We start from the raw sequence: 21993 nt of genomic DNA on the forward strand, positions 1-21993 counted from the left end.
CAAAACTGGCTTGCAAGAGGTGCCAATCAGGCCAAAACACCAAGAAATGGTAAACATTTCAAAGAAAACATAGATTTTTTAAAATTAGATTTTTAAAATTAATTTCTTAAGAAAAGCAGAAGGGACATAACATTGAGGCTCGAGCTGAGATATCACTAATGCTGTTGTGAAAGATAGTTGCCCCGTTGCTATTGAACTGGCCTCAAACACAGATTTAAACACGAGATGCCTTATGGTGCAGCCTGTGACGTGCCTACAGCGCTGCCATCTTGGGAAGGTTGCCCGCTTGTGCTAAACATATAGATCCCAGGCTAGAAAATTCACAAAAACATTTGCAGCTCGCTTGCTAGTCCACGTACATGCTTGACACTCTTGAATCGGATATTTCCAAGCATTTTATTTATTTACCAAATGATCACTAAAAGCATCTGAGGTTAATAATTACATCCTGAAAGGCAACTTTATTTTCAGTGAATTGTGAGATAAAAATCTAAGAACTAAACAACAATGCTTGGACTATTAGTGTAAATAATTTATAATAAGTGGCGGTTTCACCAACATGTACCACTGTTAATAAGTTTTGAGGAATCAAAAATGCCTGCAAAGAACCCAAAAAAGCCAAACACCATAAATTTATTGTGGACAAAAAAAAAAGAACATTGGGAAGACAACATTGGGAAGAAAAGTCTATTCTGGCACATTGTTCATTCTTTTTATATTACAAAAAGGAGAGAGAGGCTACAAATCTTGATAATTTATACAAATACAACAACTTTCAAAAATAAATTTTAATTTAGTAAACGCTTTGAGTGTCTGCAATAGCCCACCGCTTGAGATCCCTGAGCAGAGGCACAGAGTGAAACTTTTTTCTTTTTACACCTTCACTCAAGCATTTACAATATCAGCGTTTCTTCACAAACACTTCATATATATACATGTGAAAATTTGCACATCTGGACGTGGGGTTGAACGTGAGCTGTGACTGACATACTGAACGGTGTTAACAGCAGTACGACCGCATCAAAGTGACAAATACTCAAAGTCTTTAGCATCAATTGTGTGTGTTAAGTCTGTTTCTACCTACAGTGGGACCACAAACGTATACATCTTCCTTCAAGCTTACTTCATTTTACATGTAAAAAAACAAAACAAAACAAAACAAAACAAAAAAACACAGTGCCAGCTGGTTCTGTTGCAATAACTTACAATGTAATAAACCGAGGACACAGATAACAGGAGCTTTGTGGCCAAAAACGAAGTAATGATCACACTGGTTCCACTGATTGTAGGCTGACGGCAACAGACAGACAATGTTAATCACACAGATTATCTACAAAGGAGACCTAAAGACTGAGAAACATGGACATTATGGGTAATACTCGTACAGTTAGCCACATTTTTTTGCTGGCTACTTATTTGCTGCATGACTTATTTTCGTATACTGTACACAATGCAGGTATATATTAGGATTCATTTATACAAACACACTGAAAAATCACTTTATTCCAACACAAAGGTAATAAAACATTTTCCCTTGGACGTGCCATGATTGTGCACTTAGCTCTGTGTTTTTCGGAGACTTATAGCTTTTTTCGTATTTGGTCAGAGGAACTCCTTCATCCGTTTCAGCTCTGCACACACTCAGGTGTGTTTGAAAGCCACGTACTCACAGCTGCAGTCGCTGTTTCTGTGTCGTGTGTGACCTCCAGAGACCAGAAGGTAGCTTCGTTTTTGCTGTTCTCGAGCTTCTACCTGCTGTGGAGGGATTTGTTTTCTTTCAATGTCGACTTCTTAACCTTCGCAGAAGAAGTAGCTGTACGTGTCACGCTGTCTGCTACACATTTTAATGTGGATTTTTTATTTTTTAAATTTTTTTAATATTTTCAGCCGTGAGGCAAGAACATGCTATATTTGGCAAAATTCAGTCTTAGTGGAGGTTGCTGCTCTGCTGCAAATGGCTAATAATGGATATTCCCTTTTCAAGTTTTCACTAAATATTAAGATGCCTGCTACACAAATCTGGAGTGAAACAAATACACAAATGGGAGATTTGAGATTTGTGAGATGATGTTAACTTGCTTGATTAATATCGACCTTGGGGTTTTCATTAGCATCTGGCCAAATAAACAAACAAAAAAAGGAATAAAAAAAACCTGCACAGTGCAGCAGTATAAGACCCTTCTCATCTTGACATGTTGGCATGTGCAGTGTGGAAGAAGAAAAAAAAAGCGCTTCGAAAGAGTGATTCGTCACAAATGTTGAAGGATGTACCTAAGGTCTCGCTTCAAGTTCAAGTGCTATTGTTATTAAAAGAAAAAAAAAAAGAAAAGGAAAAGAAAAGAAAAATAAAGACGGAGGGAAGAAAGTTCCACAAAGTCCAAAATACCACGCCAGCGCCTGCCAAACGGTGAGCAATGCTTGTGAGGAAAGCTGCTCGCCTGAGGTTGTATGCAGAGCTCAGCAGTCATTAGGGAGGCTGCGCGGTGCAGCCATGGCCTTTTCCCGAGCAAACGTCCTCCCTGAGTCTCTCCCGCTCCAGACGAGCGAGCGAGCGAGGAGCGAAAAAGGGTCGCCCTCTTCCAGCGAATCTGGCGTGCAGATGGCAGGTCGTCGGACTGGAGACAGGGGATGGGGGGGGGGGGCGCTGTGCTCAGGGGCTCATGGTCCTCAGGCCTTGTTTCTCCATGATGTTCCACAGCTTCCGCAGGTTGGACTGTGTGATAGTGTCGTCCGGTTTCAGCTGCAGCGCTCTGAGGTAATTGGCTTCAGCGTCTTGCAGCTTCCCGTTGAGGTGAAGGATCGCTCCGAGGTTCATCAAGGCTGCAGGATACTGAAAGCAAAATGAGAAGAAAAAAGATGCGCGTCAATTTAAGCGTGTGAATAATAATGACAATCTAATGACTCAAAAAAAACCAAACCTGAGGCTGGTTTAAAGCCGAGCTGCAGAGAGGAACAACGCAACAACTCGTAGTCATTTAAGTCGGCCTGAAGACGGTGATTCAGCCGAATGTTGCACATCGGTACTGAGCTCATGTACAGTTAATGAGAGCTATTTGCTCATCAAATTGCTGTTTAGACATCATCTAATAAAATATTCATATTTTTAATCCCAGCTCAAGTACAACTATCCAATTTAAAGTTGTGTTATTAAAAACATACTCCAATACGAGTACTCCTCTTGGCTCAATTAGTAGATCAGGTAACCTTCCAGTTAAAAGGTTTTTGGTTCAATCCCACGGTTCGTCCTGTCCGTGTCCTTCAGCAGGACTACAAACTACAATTTGCTCCCAATGGTGTACAAGCAGCTTTGATGGCAACTTTTGTCATTGGTGGGTGAGCAAATGTGATATATTTTGTAGAATGTGCTGATGGAATAAAATCTATTAACCATTTCCTTTCAACAACAGTCATCCGGGTCACGAGTACTGGTCCATATCTAAACATCCATGTTTAAAAGACACATTTTCCCAGTTGATTGTATAATGTGTTCTGTTTTTAAAGCCACGCATGGCATTGGCCGACCATACGTCTGTTAACTCTGAAACAAACTAACTCTAGCTATACTTCTGATCTCACTCTTTTTAAATATAACCTCAACATATAGTGTTATGTGTTTATGTAGATTTGATACATTTCTTGTGTATTTACAAAAGTTTTCATTCATGTATTTATAGTTACGATACTTTCCGTACTGTTGAGCGTTCAAAGCGTGTGAAAAACTGGAAATTACAGCAGTTATGAAATGTATTTGTATTATATTTTATTCCTAAGTCTATTGCTTTGAGCAAATGTGGAGTATTGCAAAAACACTATAGACAAATAAACTTGTACAATTTAGAAAAAAATTGCTTTTTTTTGGCAGTGTTTTGAGCCTGATTTGAGCATCTTGCGGGCCTTATGTTTGACACCCTTGGTATAGTTATAACTCTATTGAAATATAAGAAATAAACACACCAAAGAATTCAGCTTAATCACGGCAATGTGAGTATTTGTAATTTTTCTACTTCTCCTCCTTTGACTTTGTGGAAAGAAAATGACTCCCAGCCAACTTGACGCTATTTCAGAAAGTTTAGTTCTTTGGCTAAAGAGTGAGGGTAAGCGTTGATGACTAAATAAAGTTACAGATTAAATCCTGGTTCGTTCCCGGGATTACAGCATTTTGTCATTACGTGAGGTTTACGATCGCCCCCTGGCATGCGATTGGCTCGTCAGATCTTCCAGACTGTTTGCAGCGTGGTAACCAGGCAGCTCTTGCGTGTCCCAGTGTCTTCTCTGGAGCCACAGATGACAGAGGCTGCAAAACCGCCACTTTGAAGTGGGCCGAGATGAAAATACTGTTTATTCCCGCTGGTGCCGAGGGGCAAAGTCATCATCGGCGTGCCGAGTGAGTCATGCGCACATAAGTGCAGGAAAAGTGTCTGGGGTGCAATCGCATCAGTGTGGAGCATCCAGGCCAAAGGCGGGGCCACATATGATCATCATTTGAGCCCTAAATGTGGAAAAGATGTGTAACCCTGTAGAGAAGCTACTGTTTTACTGCTTTATAGGATTGTAATTGTTTATTCCTGGGAAACGAGGAGAATTCGAATAACAACTGCAATAAAAAAGGGGCAGTTGTGTGTTTTTATTGCAGTGTTTGTTACTTTTTACTGTTTTCATCGCCATCATACATCAATGTCTCCTCAAATGAAGCATGGTTATAGCATCCTGACATTTATGTTTGGTCTGTGCCGCAGGCTAACAATTTTCTTCTCACTGCCAATTAGGTAATTAGGTGTAATTCTCCACTTGATCGCTTGACAAAAAAAAGTATTTTCTTTGAGAAATACAGTGCAATATTATGTGAATGAGTGAAACAGAATAGCAACGCCAAAACAAAACAGCATTTATTGTAAACCCTTAGCCATTTAAATAGAAACCATTTCATATTGCCGCCCTTAAGTGATACAAATCAGCTTTTGACTTTGTAATTTCTCTTTTTTAGAACTTGTGAATTTTCTATAATATGCTGATTAACAATGTTCTGCAATGTAATTCACAAAAAAATATGACAAATATTTGCTGTATAAATAAAGCGCTTTCCATGAAATCTGATGGCCTATCATCACAGTCTTAATGTACGGTGGTCCAAGCATTCCAGGGAGGTTAACAAACTCCAGTTCTTCTAGATATCAAGACCATTTATCTTACTTTGTCCACACTGTTGATTGCATGAGCCCCCCCCCCCCACCCATTGGACCGTTCCATCCATGTCTTGTAACTGAACTCTCAAAACATTTCTGTTTTTCCACCGCCAAGGTGGGATGAGCGATGTGCCATGCATCAGTATGTGAATGAGAACAATATGTTCAATAGTGCTGCATTTCTCACAGGCAGAATTAAACTAGTGAATAAATCAAACGGACTAGAGTAATCCCACTGTCCTTTGGAGAGAAGCCATTTCATTCCTCAGCAAATGTAAACCACAACACAGATGCTTTTGCCAGATATTGAGGCTGGCATGACCAACAGCTCTTCTGTTTTTCACCTCAAACGTGCATCACTATACCATCTCGGTTTGAGGCGTCACATTTACCGCACTCTCTTCTTATTGTGCACTTACATTAATCTTTTAGCCAAACAAAAGTTTGTCTCTGTGCTTCAAAAGCGTTCCTGAATTTAATGGCCGGGGTAATTCTGAGGCAGTTCGCTCTTTAAATTACCCCGTGTTTGACTCCAACATTTGTGGGTCAAACCACAGAATTATGGAGGAGATCAATTTGCAAGTTAGTGATTTTTTTTTCTTTTTTTTTTTTTCTTTCTTTCATTCCACTAGTCTGAAAATTGCTTGCCAAAATGCAATTTTGCATAGACATGGGCCCAGCGAAAAGTGGCAGTGGGGGGACCACACTTAAGCATGGCAACTGCAAACAGTAGGTGCCAAACACTTTTAATGTCATCTTTGAGGATGACATTAAACTTTAAAGGTCATTGACCTTCCTACGTGACATAGTCAATGGTGAAAAGGATTTTACCAACATGGAACAATTTGCTACAATTTGCTACAATTTTCAGCCACACACTTACAAGAGGGAAAGATGGAGACAGAACCGACAAACCTTGACACTGAGAGACGCTACATTTCAAATGACCCTCCAACCTTTAATGATGGAGCTGAATAACAAGTTGTTTGAGAAAATCAACAGATGCAGATTAATTTCAAGATTTTTGCAACATTCTCTGCAGCTGCTTATGATACAATGAATACAATGATCATCTACCCATTCCAGACACTGATCCAACTGAAAATACACCAAAACCTGCCAGCAGAAGTGAACATATTTGTGTGCACACCGTCTCTACCCCTTGAGAAAGGAATTCAGCGGGGCAACATATGAAACGGTGAAAACCCTCGGGCCAATGAGTCAACTGGCTCCTGGTTTTCTTCATAGTAAAGCTGCAGCACAGGTTCAAAAGACTGTTCCCTTCACCCCCATGCAGAACTTATCAATTCCTGAGTTTGTGTTCCTTTCTTAAGTCTCCCCAAAGGCTCTTAACGTACAAAAACTGCCCTTTCTCCTTCATATATTTAGGACTTTGTGATTTATACCCTTTCTCGTGGATTCTTCTCTGCCTTTGCAACACTTTGCAGAACACAGCCTTGTCAAAAGCTTTAATTTTTTTCTCATTTCCTGCTGCTTTGCAACCTCTTTGACTCCCCACCCTTGCCAAAAGTGGCATGTAGAAGCACAACCATGGCCAGATGTAGAGGCATATTAACCTCGACTTGTAAAGCAACATGTGTCGCGGAGGCTGTGAGCATTCAACGTGAGGCTGGGACGGGGGATGACCTGCCCGCATTGACTCCAGATAGGCACTTAAGCAAAAAAACATCAGAATGGCAAAGTTTGAAAGTACAGATGTTAAAGGTTGCGGAGGGCAACGGTCGCTAAGCACGCATCCGATTGGGCTCAGCTCGGCGAGATAGAAGGAGTTGTAGGATCGACGGTCTAAATCCCTTGAATGAGGGGAATTGTCCTCCCTCGCTCAGTCAGAGCAGACGTGTGTGTGTTTAATGTGAAACACCGGTGGAGAGTTGAAGAGTCGAGCCACAGTAAAGAGTGAAATGACAAATGAAGATGGACAGGCTACATGGCTCAAGTCAAGTCACATTGCAGAGAACAAAGCGTAATGGTGAAGAAGATGGATTAAGAGACTAAATTACAGTCGTGCCTCAGCTCGAAGCAATACAAATGGCAAAAGGCGGTCAGACACAAAGTGGCCAAATAATGGAATTTTCATATTCTTCCTAATAATAGTTCAACCACTAATTCCAATTTTCGGCAGTGGTTTTCATATACTTTCGTGTCGGAGGTAAGATGGAATGTGTTCCAAATAATGAGGGTCCCTGAGCGTCCTCACCTTTGACCTCTGTCTTCAAAAAGACACAACCATGCAAATATGCAGCAAAAAGACACGGTCCTCAACAGGTTTGCCTCCATGTCAAGGTCATTTTTTGATGGATTAATACATGTGCGAACTATTTCTGCAGAGAGTATATGTATATTTTAATGTTTTTGTCGAAATGAAGGGAACACTTGTGAAATTTGCACGTGTACTTAATCGATGTGCATATATTCATCGTGCAAAGTGCTTTAAGTATTTGAAACTGTGGATGTAGGACACGAACTTGATGAATTCACTGTGGGTGAAAATGAGGATGTCAGCCGTATGCAGGAAAAGCTATATAGATGTTTCATAATGATGTTTATTATGCTAAAAGTGTGAGCAAAGCATAAATATGCATTTGCAGTAGGAGGGGAAACGTTTCCAAAGTTCACCTTAAACTCTGTGCTTCATTATTTCTATATGCATTTGAACTCCAGCAATAGGAAAAAATGATTTTCTATCTAACCCTCCATCTGGGTTCAATTAAATGGTGAAAACACACAATGGAACAGGATAGGAGCTTAAATGTAACCCTTTGTTATACTTCAGGTTTTTTTGTTTTTTGTTTGTTAAACTTTGCGTAGGCTATAGTTGTTTATATGCTCATACAATCAAACTTTATTGTCTGTGTAACTTTGTTCAGATGTCTTCCGTCATTAATTTTCGCTCTTTCTTCTAATCAAGTTTCAGACATAAACATGGTGACCTGATGCCAAACAAACATCGCTCCCTATGTGGCCCTTACTTATGGAACTCGACCCATCCTGTCAGAGCCCTTAAAGACAGGACCCCCATTCATTTTCAAGATGTCACAGTCCCCTGACTGAGTGTTATTATCATTATTCTTTCCACTTTGCTTACCCTGGCCCCAGCTTTGAAGTTGGTGATGGATGTTGCACAAGCAAACCTCTGAGCTTAGTAAAAACTTAGCCGATCATTTTTTTTCGGGCTCGGTGGACAATGAAGGCTGCTGTGAGGACGGAGACAGGGCAGTAATAATATCGGAAAACTACCCAGACTGATTGCACGCTGTCCATCAGGGTAAATAGGCTTGGGGGAGGAATGATTAGTTGGAATTTATTTTTTATTTTTTTACTCACATTGGGTCTCAGGCTCGCTGCTTGTTCGTAATACTTCTCGGCTGCCTCATTCAGGCTGGCTTGTCTGCAAAGGGAAAACAGAGAGAGGCGACCATTACTCATTTTTATTGCTCCTGGCTTCGGATGAGGCCTTGTACCCCGTGTGTTTACGGGTGCTCAGGGGTCATTGACAAAATCACAGGGAAACAACATGAAGGAGGAGAGAAGCGGATCCAATCGCTCGTAGGTTTCTCCTCCGATAGCATCTTTCAACCAGATACAATCTCTGCCGAGAAGCGCAAAGCAAAGCATTTTCCCATTTTAATTGAACGTTGAGGTTAGGACATTTGGTTTATTGGATGTTTGATGAAATTCTAAGAAACCAAAGCTGATCAGGAATATTTACTGGACATTTTTGTTTCCATGTGGTCCGGGGAAATGTGGTCTGTTGTGCTGGATGGTGTAGAAATATTGAGGAAAAACAAAAATAATTTCATCATGCCATCATAACAAAGGCAGCAGCAGAGTTTCTGGAACAGATGCAACAAAACATGGCATATATGAGGCACTGTGGGGAAAAAAACATAAAGAGTTTAAGGCAGATGGGTTGTCTGCATGAGTCCCTGAAACCAAAAATACTTTGTTCCTCAGGACATAAAACCTGCAGGGAATGTCCTATATTACGCCACTTATTTTCCGTCATAATCCACTGCTCCACCTACTGCTGCACACAAACCAGCGTCACAAAATACTTCCTGTTGTTAATAGCCCGGTATCACAGAAATAACTTTTATGATCCACAGCCGCGGGCTTTTCACTGATGGTAACAATTGTCTAATTGTGAACAATTTCGCTTGACAAAGTCAAGGATGGAGTCAATGACGGCAGACTGTGGAGCCCCTTAAGTCGTAATGATCAAAGGATACAACTCCTTTTGGAGCCGCGGTTTCATTTCGGCTGTCGCAGTACGTTAAGAAAACATCAGTTGTACAGTTCCAGATAGAAGTCAAAATGACCCGAGCGGGCACACGTTCATGCTCGGTTTGAAAAACATTGTCATATGAGATATAAGTGGTTTGAGCTTTAAAGGCAAGAGGGAGAACTGTTATTTTTCAGTTCTGCAAATCACGGCAAACAATGAAAACTATTTAAAATGGAAATTATTTAAATCTAAATAAATAAAAAAACTGGTATGCCTCAACTATTTATCTTTTTTTTAAATATTTTTCTCATTAAAAATAAGAATAAAAACAGACAGACAAAATGAAAATTATCTGAATTGGCTAATTGACAAAAGACTTTGTACTTATGTATGCTCTGCCCACCATAAGAGTTTTTATATTTCTGTTGGCACAGACCCTTTCTTACCACTTTAGTGAAATAAAATAGCAGTTTGTAACTCAGGAAGTTACACAGCAGGGGTGTTCAACACACTTTAGTTCAGGGGCCATAAACATCTTCAGCGGGCCAGAGTAGTAAAAAATAGTGCCATATTGACCTTTAAATTTAAATGTGAACATTTTTCTCTGTTGCGACGGAGAGTTTACCTGATGAAAATGAAGAAACACAAACAAAAATGACAACAATTTCAAGATATAGCCAATTTCAATGAAAACTTTTGGTGCAAAATACAGTGAAATGTCCAAAACACTATTGAGTCAATGTTTTTGAATTTACAATTTGCTTTATTGGAGCCCCTTGCTCATCAATCTCACAGGCCTTATGTTTGACACCGCTGATATATGATGTTAGTAAATCATATATCAGCCCAAAAATGACTTAATCGGGAGATCATACTGGTCCATTTCAGGGATTGTAGCCCTTTGTATAGTGCTTACAGGAACATTTGGGAAACACCAACATGTGTGTGATGCATCTCCATCAGACTGTGTACTTGTTCATAATTCAGATGACAACTTAAACACTTCAGTGTGTGGCTGCAGCGGTAAACAAACTGACACAACTTTATCAGCGTACATCTTATTTGCTGACAAACTTCAAATGCAGGCTGTTTGTATTTATTTTAGTACGACTGAAATTTTCCAGCCTGGTCCCAAGGAAGCGTTTTACATTCCAGAGACGATCCAAACTCCAGCTGGCGTTGCTGTATTTGTCCCGAGATTATAAATGTGGGTTTTGCGTTCAACCACAACCACATGTTTGTTTGCCAGCATAATATTTAGAAAGCATAACCTGCTGAGAAGAAAAATGGATCAATTCAATTCAATGTGTAATATTATTATTGCATTTATAAACAAATTATCAGATGAGAAGTGGGGAACAGTGGGCCTCCTTGAGCTGTCCCATGAGAACGTCTGTATGAGACTAACAGTACAGGAACAAACGGAGAGTGATGAGAAAATTGAGCACAAGTGAATGGAATGAGGCTCCCTTGAGAAAATAAAAATTCTTGACCATATTTCAAATCCACACCCAAACCACGGATCTCCCAGGTTTTTTTTTTTTTGTTTATCTTTTTATGTAAACTTTATTAACTCCAGACACACACTGACAGATATTGCTCACGAGCATGTCATAGTTGGATACTAATGATTGTGAGAGCAAATTGCATTTTCAACCATCTACTTGTGCTTGAACCGCAGCCGTCCCATCTGTCTCCGGCAAACAATTACATTTTGTTAGAGCGAGATCCTCAAAAGCTGCACGAAAAAGAAACATCTTTCCCAAGGCCAGTGATGGATCTGTGCCACACACATAATAACACTTGCCTCCAATTTCTCTGCATTACCATTATGTGATCAACAATTCCAAATAGTTCTTGACAAATACGCACCACTTGGTATATCTGATATCATGTTAGCAGTATAAGTAATATTTCAGGCATACGGTATTAGATTATTGTAAATGACATGTGGTTTGAATGAGGTGAACGAGGAGCACGACAACCTTACCCATTGACTTTAAGACTTCTTAAGTCACAGTTTCATAGGCCTGACTTTAAATTAGCTGTTTTTATAAGTTAATTTATGATAGAACCTGTTTTTTATCCCAATTTTTTCAAAACTCTTAACAAAATGTAATCATATGTATACTTTATACATAGATTTTATTATAGTGAGTTCTTGGCAACCTTGAATTTGACTGAATTTAGACACATTTTCCCAACTGAGAAGTAGGAACATTTCAAACTGGAAGTTTCCTCCTGTGTTTTGCTCTGTGCACACATTTTTGCACGGCTCTTAATAGGTAAGGCTAAAACACTGAATAAAAAAAAATGACATCAAATTATTTAGGCAGATTCACAAAACTATCGGGAAAAAAACACAATAAACATAGAGAAAGTACCTTGAACGTTTAAGTATATTAATTAATGGTTTGTTTCAGGTCATAGTTCAATACAAATTGAAACGCAAACAAGAGCAAGAGGCTGAGGCCAGTGGCTTAATAATGCTCATCCAATAAATTCTTGGAATAATTTACATGTGCAACTGAAAAACAAAAACCCAACAACAACAACAACACAACTGCTATCTAAAGAACAGGACATAGTAATGCAATGATTAATGATGCTTCCTTTCCCTCATCATCAGTCTGAACTGTAACTCTTAATTGTTTATTTTTAGCTTATTACAATAAGCTCTTTTATACTTTCAACTTGACTGTTTCTAAAATCCTACAGCATTTATTTTCTGCACCAGAGCATTCTGATCTATTACAGGAAAACACAAGCACATACCGGTTAGCCATACTACTATCAAACCTTCCTTGCCCTACTCTCACACTATGGATGAGATGTGACGTCTCAATAAAATACGAGCTTGTTTCAGGAGGAAGAAGGGACATTATTTGAGAGGAAGCAAAGTGGGCAAAAAAACCCCCAAACAAACACCCGGGTGGGTTGTAAATGACATTTTGCAAATTTGAGAAGCCCCTTGGCTCCTTCCTTTAATCTCCACTCCTTCTTTGTTGTGTAGATTCACTCGTGTCCCCACCGGCCGTTCCACGTCTGCATCCAAGACAAACATATAAAGAACCTGAGCCCTGGAGGAGTGGGACCCCATGCTAAGCAGGCGGAGATGAGTTCAACCCAAACGCTGCTTGAAGCTCTCTTTAGTTGCCAGAGGTCCGGACCCTGGAAGAGGCTCCCCTCTACTGAAGACAGCTGGTGGTGAAGACCCTCAATGATGGGGCTGATGGGGGGAAGAGCAACCATTCGGCTTCTTAACAAAGCGCTGTCTCGCACTACTGGACAGGATTTCAACCAGGAGCTGAACTAAAAATCCTCAGGTTGTTTCTCATGACTGAAGCTTAATTCAAGCTCTACCTTTGGTAACAACGCAATCCTAATCCAAAGCCAGCAACATAGGGCCTGTTTACGTGACAAAGTGAAATCGCAACATTTTCACGACATTTTCAATTAAAACACTTTTATCTTTTTTTTAACGCCTTCCAAGGTGGAACTTTTTGAAAATGCTCGGACTTTATCTTGGTTCCGACGGTTGAAACGTTGCTACTGCGCACATGAACCTTGGGCCTTGTAAATAGTTCTCCTGCACATGCGCAGGTAGATCAACAATAACAACAATGTTTGCCTTCAGAGCATCACGACTCCCAGTCCATATTCTCCTGGGACTTGGTCGTTCTATAATTGACAGTCACACGTAAAAACAATCCTGTGTTGTCTGTCCCTTATGAATATCTGTGTACTCACCATTATTAATGTTTATAGCGTATTTCACGTCATTTCATGAGCCTTCATTTAGTCAGGAGAACCACATTGAGATTAGCAGTCTCTTATACAACTGTGTCCTGGTAGCAGTCGCTAAAATAAATTTCCAGTGTCAAAATAATACTAAAATGTTCCTAAAACAAATAAATAGCAAAGAAACAAGTACATGAAAAACAATAAAAAATACAGTCACAAAGTAAGAGCATATGAAAGATAAAACTATAAAAGCCACCAAATAATTAGAAATAAGTTGGGTAAAAAAATATTTTTTTGTTTCCAGTTGCTGTAAAAGGGCCCTAAACTCTTCCAATGAGACCAGCTCTGTGAGTTTAAAATCTTTCTGCAAAACATTCCATGAACATGGAGCAGAACACATGAAGGCTTTTTCGCCTTTTTCGTACGGACAGTTGGAACCTTGAGGCAGCAAGGGAGACTTTTCTGCTTTTACGGATTTAAAAGCATGAGTTAGGACCAGCAGTGAAATAATGAAACTGGTTAAGAGACAGCTTAACAAACTGCACGACTGCACTGTGCACTAAGACAAACCAGCAGTTCCTGGGTAGAATTCCAAAGTACAGCCAAGGAAATCACACCAGCTGAAAAGTTGTGTAAGCCCCCCCCCCCCCCCCCCCCCCCCCCCCCCCCCGGGATAAACCGTGCAGACAGTCGACCCCCACCCCCACTCTCCTCCTCCTCTCATAAACACGTCTTCATCCAACCACACACAAAGAATGACTCCAATCAAACAGTCACCTGAGCATGTGGGCTGCACTGAAGACCACGTCGAACTCCCCGCTGTCGAGGCGCGCCGCCTTCTTTGCCATCTCCGCGGCTTCCAGGAGTCGTGACTCCTCCAACAAAAACTGACCTGGTGGGGCAGGGGAGAACTGTTAAAATGCTGGGGGGATCCTTACAACGGAGCAGGACACATATACACACACACAAACACACCGACTAATAATGTTGGATTTGGCCTCAGAGAAGGGACAGTCTAGACTCCCTCAGTAATAACAGGCTGAAACATTAGGAACAAGTGCGTGGTACCATCTCACCTTGGCCATCTTTCAGACCCATTTGTTCAGATTAGCCGGCCTTGATGCATTAGATTCTTTGGGAGTGAAACGTTTCTCACGGGAGATTTGTGTCTCATTATGGGCGTGCCTGGCTTGCAGTGAATCGCCGTGGACGCATCTAATAAGTTTGGGGTTGAGGAAGCCACGACAAGGCCGTGAACCGAGGGGTGGGCCTCGTGGTAGGAGCAAGGTTTAGACAGGAACTAATACCCTGTTGACTTTGGTTAGGTCGTCCACTGTACCAGGATGCTGGACCACCGAGTGAACCTGGGATGTGTTTTTCTTAGTGATTGTGGCTGTAACTGTAGCGGCATTACTAGCCTGAGGTGAGAGATGGATTTAAGGAGTCTTCAAGCTATGACTCAGTGGAGAAAAACCTTAAAAACATCCCTGCAGTGTCAATATATGATTAAGACAGGACTTTAAATTAACTTACAACTGGAAAAATAGACACGCCGCTATTGGGAAATGTGGTTTACAGTGTGAATACTGCAATATAAGCATCTTTCATTTAAAGATGTATCTTTAGGACTCTACAAATAATGGAAAATCTAGATTAAATAATAAAACGGACATAATTGTGTTGACGATGCACATTTTTGAATAAAACTCGGAAAAAAGCCTCTTTCAATACAAATTTTTGTACTGCAGTTTGTACATCAAAAATTCTACATTTATCATCTGTTCCAACATACACACACAATAATACATTTGTAAACTAAGCATGACTCTGGCATGAAAAAAATATAAGAACCTAACTGCAGTTTAATCTCATACGCCAGGCGCTAACACTATATCGATTCCTTCACTCCAGCTACCTAAATATTGCCACAGCCTGGTTATCTACATGGTTTTGTTGGAAAGCCACTGTCTCTGTCAATCAATACAGTTCATTGCACTATTACCAGATTGATTAACCTTTGGAGATGACAAACCTCAGATAGTTCCTCAACAAAAATAAAATCCACCATCGACTTGATGCATCGATTGCCTTAAATGCCACTTGCACACACCAGTGCAGTGCTGCTGATTCGACACATCGGGCCATAATAAAATGCGGCTTGAGACAGAAAAGGCTTTCAGACACTTTGGAAAGCAAGAATGCAAATAACCTGTCAACTTATTGAAATTGTTATTATGATGGAGATTAAATCTAAGAACAAAGGCTGAAGCTTAATCACACATCTGTGATTCTGAACGCATTAAAGGACTGAAAAGAACAATTGTTTCTTCTTGTGATCCTCGAAAACGGCGGTTGTCAAACGCGAGGTCCGTGGGCCAAAACCAAACTGCAAGAAGCTGCAATCTGGCCCACCAAATTTTTAACACATTTCTTAATAGGAGCAGACACAACACAACATTGAGACCTGAACTACTGAGATGTCAGTCATGCTGCCATGAAAGATAGCATGGATTTGAGGCTAATTTGCAAGCAATGAAGTAACAGTCTGGGTGAGTTTCTAAAAACATGCATAATGCAACAACTATAGGCGTTTTCTTGACATTTTACTGTATTTTTACACGAGAAGGTTTCATTAAAAATGGCTTTATGATAATACTGTAGTCATTTTTTTCAAATAATTGTTTGGTTTTGCAGCAAAATATGGACATTTTCACCATGTATATTCTGTGAAAAAAAAAAAAAAAAAACCCAACCTTTTACATTTAAATGACACTATTTTAACTCAAGATGAAATTAAAATGTGTTTGACACCACTGCTATAAAAAAAAAAAACATGCAGAGGCTGATATTGTGGACTTATAATGGAATAATAGGCCACTAAATACCTTATAGAGGCCTTGCTCAGGTGACCCACTGACAGTGGCATTCAAACCTAATACCTACACTTATAGTGTCCATCTAACTACTCAATAACGATACAGAACTGATGAAAACCCGATTTACACTAAAGCATGAACGTGGTACATTTCCACATCAACTATTTGACGCACAAGAATGCATATTAGGCCGAAAGGAAAAAGATAAAATAAATCAATGCTTACCATAATGCATGTAACAGTTGCCTTTTGTGGGGTCGAGTTGGATGGCCTTCATGAAGAACCTCTCCGCTTCTGTTTTCTGCCCCTGAGAGAGACGAATTAAACACTGTGTCATTATTGTTTCAACTACCCCTCAAAACCCCTCATTATAAAAACACCACAGTCAGCCCAACAGCCAGAATACCTTTGTGTATACCTAATGTCCCCCTCTCAACCGCAGGCCGACTTCGACAATAAATCCTAATAAACAGACATGAAACACGCGGACCGCGGGTGTTATTCTTCCAGGCTCATGTGTCGTGTCGTCAAAAGTGCGCGGCGAAGCAGACGGGTGCAGAGACTCATTCATTACACACTTTTATCTGTGCAAATAACACTTCCAGAGCACGACCGCGGATTGCTGGTGTGTGTGGCCTTGACCGCCGCGAAACGAAGACGAGGACCAGCGGCGCGTTGGAAACGGGAGAGAGAGAGAGAGAGAGAGAGAGAGAGGACTGGGAATGACTTTTGATTTTTCTCACACAGGTGTGCAGCCAACGCACAGATTTTATTTTTTTTCTCTGTCTGGCGAGCACAATGTTGTTGCAAGCTTTCAAAAGATGAAAGATTCCACACCGGGGAAAGGGTGAGCATACCATGATGAGGAGAGAAAACACTGGAGCGCCCCGAGGGGCCGAAACCCCCCCAAGGCCGTTTCAGACTGTGGCGTATAACCAATCACAGCTCAAACAGAACCGAGCAGCTGGCCAGGGCGCATGCCAGCTGGGACTCCCGACACCCAGATGCCATCTGATCAACAATTACCAGTGTGCCGCTCATCAATAAAAGGCGATGCATTAATAATGCAACTATCGGTATGCGTTTGAGTCCAACAGATAATGTCCTCGCATGAATAATCCATGCTATTAAGTTGGAGCCGCAGCAGTTACAGGAGACTTGGGATAATTTGCCAAAGCCTCGGAAAAGATAGCGGAGGATTAAATAAAGTCCGAATAAGCCAATAGAAAACTATTTATACAAGTGCGAAATACTACAAATTGCTTCAGTTGGGCCAGTTAGGAGAATCGGCTCGGATCACTTCGGCACACTGTGGTATTAATGACCGTGGACTCAGTCGAGCGGCTACATTTTCACTGAGCAGCAGATTCAATAAATAACAGAAAATTTCTAGTGTAAATACCGGAGTGTGGTTTCTCTTGATGTTGCAGGAAAATCAAGCCTGCGCTAAGTACATGTTTAACAGAGCTGACGGTGTCCAAGTCGCGATCACAGTTACCGTCTGAAAAGCGTCACTTCTGTGTGTTTTTACACTCCTACTTGCAGATGTAGGAATGTGTACGTTTGAGGGCCAGCTGCTTTTATAATAACAGAGGCCAATGGCGGGCTTGGCAGACCTCGGAATTAAGCTTTCACACGCTGAAATGAGCAGCAGCAACTTGCGGACGGAAGATTTATGTGTGAATGGAGCCCATGTCCGGAGTGAGGGATATGGCAGTTGTTAGTTTCAACTCTGAAAACGTGAAAAGTAACTAATTTGTCATTAATCTAGGAGGATTTTAAAAAGTGTTCATTTGTCCTCTGAGATGCAGTTTGTTACACCTTTTTGCTCTCTAATACCCCACTTGTACAATAACCTTCATCTTAACATTTTGCTGAGGTTTATAACTCATTTTTGACTTTAATCATGATCACAAAACTCAACCAACAATGTTTAATTTTCTTGTAATGATTCGTTAACTTTGCAAAGATAAATCACGGTAATGCTTCTAATCCAATGTGAGCTACATACATCACGTCTTCTGAACAGTTGTGCTGAGAAAAGGAAGGGGAAAGTATATTTTTCTTCATTCAGTCGTCTTCTTTTGTTTAAGGAAAGGTTGTATACAGCTTCAGGCGTGGATATGGATCAGGTTTAGCGATAGTCAAACTTAATTTATCAGATATTTCTCTCTTTCTTTCTCAGGCTTGTCAATCTATGTCCTCGAGGTGTGGAAAAGGGATACATATACACAGCATGAGAGCATATAGTTTTTGCGTGAGAGGTGAAATAACGTGTTAAATCTAGAAGCCTCCAACAGTTGGCTGAAATTGTGGCTGAAATAGAATTTTTTTCTTAATCGTCATTTACACCGTTTATTATTCTTGATAAAAACAAATTTTTTGTTATCCTAAATTTAGATTATTAGATGGAATCAAATCCAACTATATCTTACATTCAATCTATCTTTTTGCAGTCTGGCTTGTTACTGATGCCTCTGTTATTCCTACCTTTTACATGTTTGAGTTACTGTTATGATAGCCCGGCTGAAACGCAAACTCGCATTAGCCTCAAAGCCATGCTGTCAGGGTGGATTGTAACAACATGCATAAAGCAACAGTTGTAAGAAAATGTTGGGATATTCGACTGTATTTTGTACCACAGGGTTTCATTAAAAACCTGGTTTGTCCTGGTGATCTGTCGACTGAGTACCCTGCTTTCATCCATCGTCACCTCAAATGGTGACGATGGATTGACAGAACATATATATAAATATAAAAAGAAAACAAGAATAGCATGTGACATGAATGCGCACTCTATGCTGTCACTGTCATGATGTGGAGGCACCCGTCCCTTGTTGAATTGGGGCCACTACCACAGACAGTATTTGGAAAGATTCTTTCTCAGAAGTAGACTCACTTCTTGTTCTCGTCAGCTTCGTTGTGTGAGTGGTGTATCCTCCCTTTTGACGCACACACATGTTGAGCTGTCTCCAGTGTGCCTCACACCTCAAATCTCCTGATAGCATCAGACAAACTGCAGATGTAGCTCCGGCTCTGTGGGTGCCAGGTTGATTATGAATGAGGCCTGCATCATATTAGCGAAGGAAATGAGTGAATGGCTGAATCCAATATTACAAGCATCGCATGTGGCTGTGGACATCCCTGACCAGACAGTCTGAAACGCATCCAGCTCCCCCAGGGTTTAACGAGGAGACGTGGATGGGTCGGCGCTGCAGGAAGGCAATACTTATCTGTGTGATTTACTCTTCTCCTCCTTTCTTATTTCGTCCTGCCTTCGCTCACAAATTGCAACAACTTTTTCCCCCCTCCCCGCCTCGGCTATCTGGTTCGCTCTACCGTCCACCTCTCACCCTTCTCTGACCCTGCTGCCAAGCCTTATCGCGCAGCTCCTCCAACTCTCCCGCGGGGATGTGAACCTGAAAACCCCTGACAGCATCTGAAGTGTCTTCATCAGTCACTGTAATGCCACAGGGAGCGTGCGGGGAGGGGATGATAGAAGACGAGTCGACTTCCCGCCCTGCTTTTGATCACACTTAAATGCTGTTGTCATCATGCAGAGGCCATCGCTGCAACAACAGCAAGTCACTGGTACCAAGTCTCGTTTTTATTCAAAACATTTTTAAAAAGTAGCTCTCTTTGAAATGTTTGTCATATGGAAGCTGTGCAGCAGCTCGCTTCTCTTCTTTCTTGATATTATTTGCTTTAAAACACCTCAAACATCCATCATGATCACAGATCTACTGAGAGTCTTCCCTGCAGGTTTAAACTCTCTCCTCCAAAATCAATAACGCTTTCTTAAATAAAATGAGTTTCTCTTCACGGCCCACTAAATTCTTCCCCGAGTCCATTTCATTGAGTCTTAACTCTCCTCTAAAGAACTGTATGATTCCCCAAGACGGTTCTTACTGACAAGATTTGGTTTCACTTCATTTTTTTGGATGTCCTGTAGCCACTTTGCCTTCTCACTTTGTTTTTCCTGATTTTTTTTTTTTTTAATGACAGGAGTTCATATCAGTTTAACCAGCAACTTTTATCCATGCTGCCAGACGCCAGACCTGTACTTTCAGATGACAATCCGTCAGAGCGCCGGATGGAAAATCAATCTAGTGTGGCGCTGGAGCTCAATTTGATTTGGGCATAGGATGAATTACCCCCGTCCAACTACGTGATGATAATACTGAGCCAGAGCTGCACAGTGCTGTCGTGGTGAGCAGTTGGAGTGTGGAGTTTGCATGCCCCCCCCCCCCCCCCCCTTTATGTGGAGGCAGACATTGTTTTTATTGTTTGGCTTCCTGCACATGTGCAGACAAACTATTTACTACATCCGTAGTGCGTGTGCACAGTAGCAGCATTTCCGCCGTGTTCCCAAGAAGTTTTTTTTCCAGTGGATCCAAGTACTGTTGCCATGTAAACGGATCCTTAAAACGTGACAAAATCTTTGCGCTTTCACTTTAAAATGTGGAAAAATGGCCTAATTTCATTGTTGGTCTCTCTGTGTTTTTGCAGTGTCATAAGCTGGCAAAATCTCCAATTTGTACTGTGCCTTCGTCCATTATTAGCCAGGATCCGCTTCAGAGAAAACAACTCTGACTTAGATAATGCTTTGCAGAACATGGATGGATGCTGAGCCAAAACTCCACGGCTCTGGCAGTTTGGGTTTTTGTAGTGATGGTGAAACTATTTTTTGATCCCGGGTTCAGTGACTGCTGGCAATGGCAGGCAAGTATTATTGAAACGTGTCATCTTTAGCACGTCAGTTTGTGTGGATTTAACAGCCAAGATGTAATGTGCTAATTAGCCATCCTCGGAGGCCCTGGTAGGTGGATTTTCCTCCAAGCCAAGCTATCCGTTTCCAACTGGCAGTAGCAGTCTATTTAAACATGGAGATATATATATATATATATTTTTTTTAAAAAGGGTATTGTGCTTCTCAAAGTTAATTTCCACAAATGTCAACTACTTCCAGCATAGGCTGAATCTGCACCGACACAACATTAGACCATAATTGTAAGAAAATTCTGGAAAAAAAATAGGTGTGCCAGTAAAAGCTCTACAACTATCAGTGAGGATACAGACCAAATCCTGATTTAGAGAAGACTATAAATGAAAGAAACTTGAAAGGACTCGGTTTCCATGATGGAAATGAGATGGGACGGGGCCAGGAAGAGTCTACCCTTTCTGTGGGAAGGCAGATCCCACTGCCTCGGGCTTTTGAACACGTTTACGTCCTTTCATTAGGGCTCAGACGGTGGGAGAGAAGGGAGTCAAAATGAAAAGAAGGCCTCCGCCCTTTTTTTGACCTTCCTCGTATGAGATGTTTATTTCCGTTTGGATGATCAGTTTCAACTCCAACCGGTCTCCTCGATCAGCTCCATCCCAGATATGCCTATCTAAATCTGATCTGTGATGGACGACTGTACGACCCCGCCACATAACCGCTTTCTCATAAATTGGATTTTGGAAAGTGCTCCTGCCTCTGGATGGCCCTCCTCTCAGTTTTTCAGTACGTGACCCTAAAAGGCTGCTTTGCTCTACAGACACAGGAAATGGAGGACAGATGCACAATTGTTTCTTGTCAGTGTTTCTTCAGAAGAATTTCTCGAACTAAATTGCTGTCATGACCATCTTAAAAGGCTCATGAAGCTGTTTACTTAAAAAAGTTGGCATAGCGTGTATGTCAAGATACTCTTCATCTTTCTGCATTTTCCATTGTTTAAAATGTCGCTAAACATCTAAATTGAATGCATAGAAATGCAAATACCTGAGCCACAATGTTAGGAGGGTCAACATTTCACACCAAAACCGCCTTCTTTCATCTTTCTTTTACAGCTGCCTTCTATGTTTTTATGATTTTTTTTTTTTTAAGCTCACACACTATTCATTAACTGACTCCCGGAAAAAATTAAACCCTTTAAATACAAAGCTGCAGAGCGCATATGAC

At 41.0% G+C, this 21993-nt stretch overlaps 1 protein-coding gene across 1 annotated transcript in view; it reads right to left on the reverse strand.

Moving 5' to 3' along the window:
- Window positions 1–617: 617 nt before the first annotated feature.
- Window positions 618–21993, reverse strand: part of tmtc2b (transmembrane O-mannosyltransferase targeting cadherins 2b) — a 98064-nt gene continuing 76688 nt past the window's right edge. Inside the window, exons 9-12 of the mRNA XM_080504263.1 lie at window positions 16275–16356; window positions 13951–14065; window positions 8529–8592; window positions 618–2830 (exon numbers count right to left, since the gene is read on the reverse strand). Coding sequence (XP_080360389.1) covers window positions 2651–2830; window positions 8529–8592; window positions 13951–14065; window positions 16275–16356 — 441 coding nt within the window. The 3' untranslated portion in view covers window positions 618–2650. The remainder of the gene's footprint in view (window positions 2831–8528; window positions 8593–13950; window positions 14066–16274; window positions 16357–21993) is intronic.

This window comes from Blennius ocellaris, assembly GCF_963422515.1.
Source record: "Blennius ocellaris genome assembly, chromosome: 11".
Lineage (NCBI taxonomy): Eukaryota > Metazoa > Chordata > Actinopteri > Blenniiformes > Blenniidae > Blennius > Blennius ocellaris.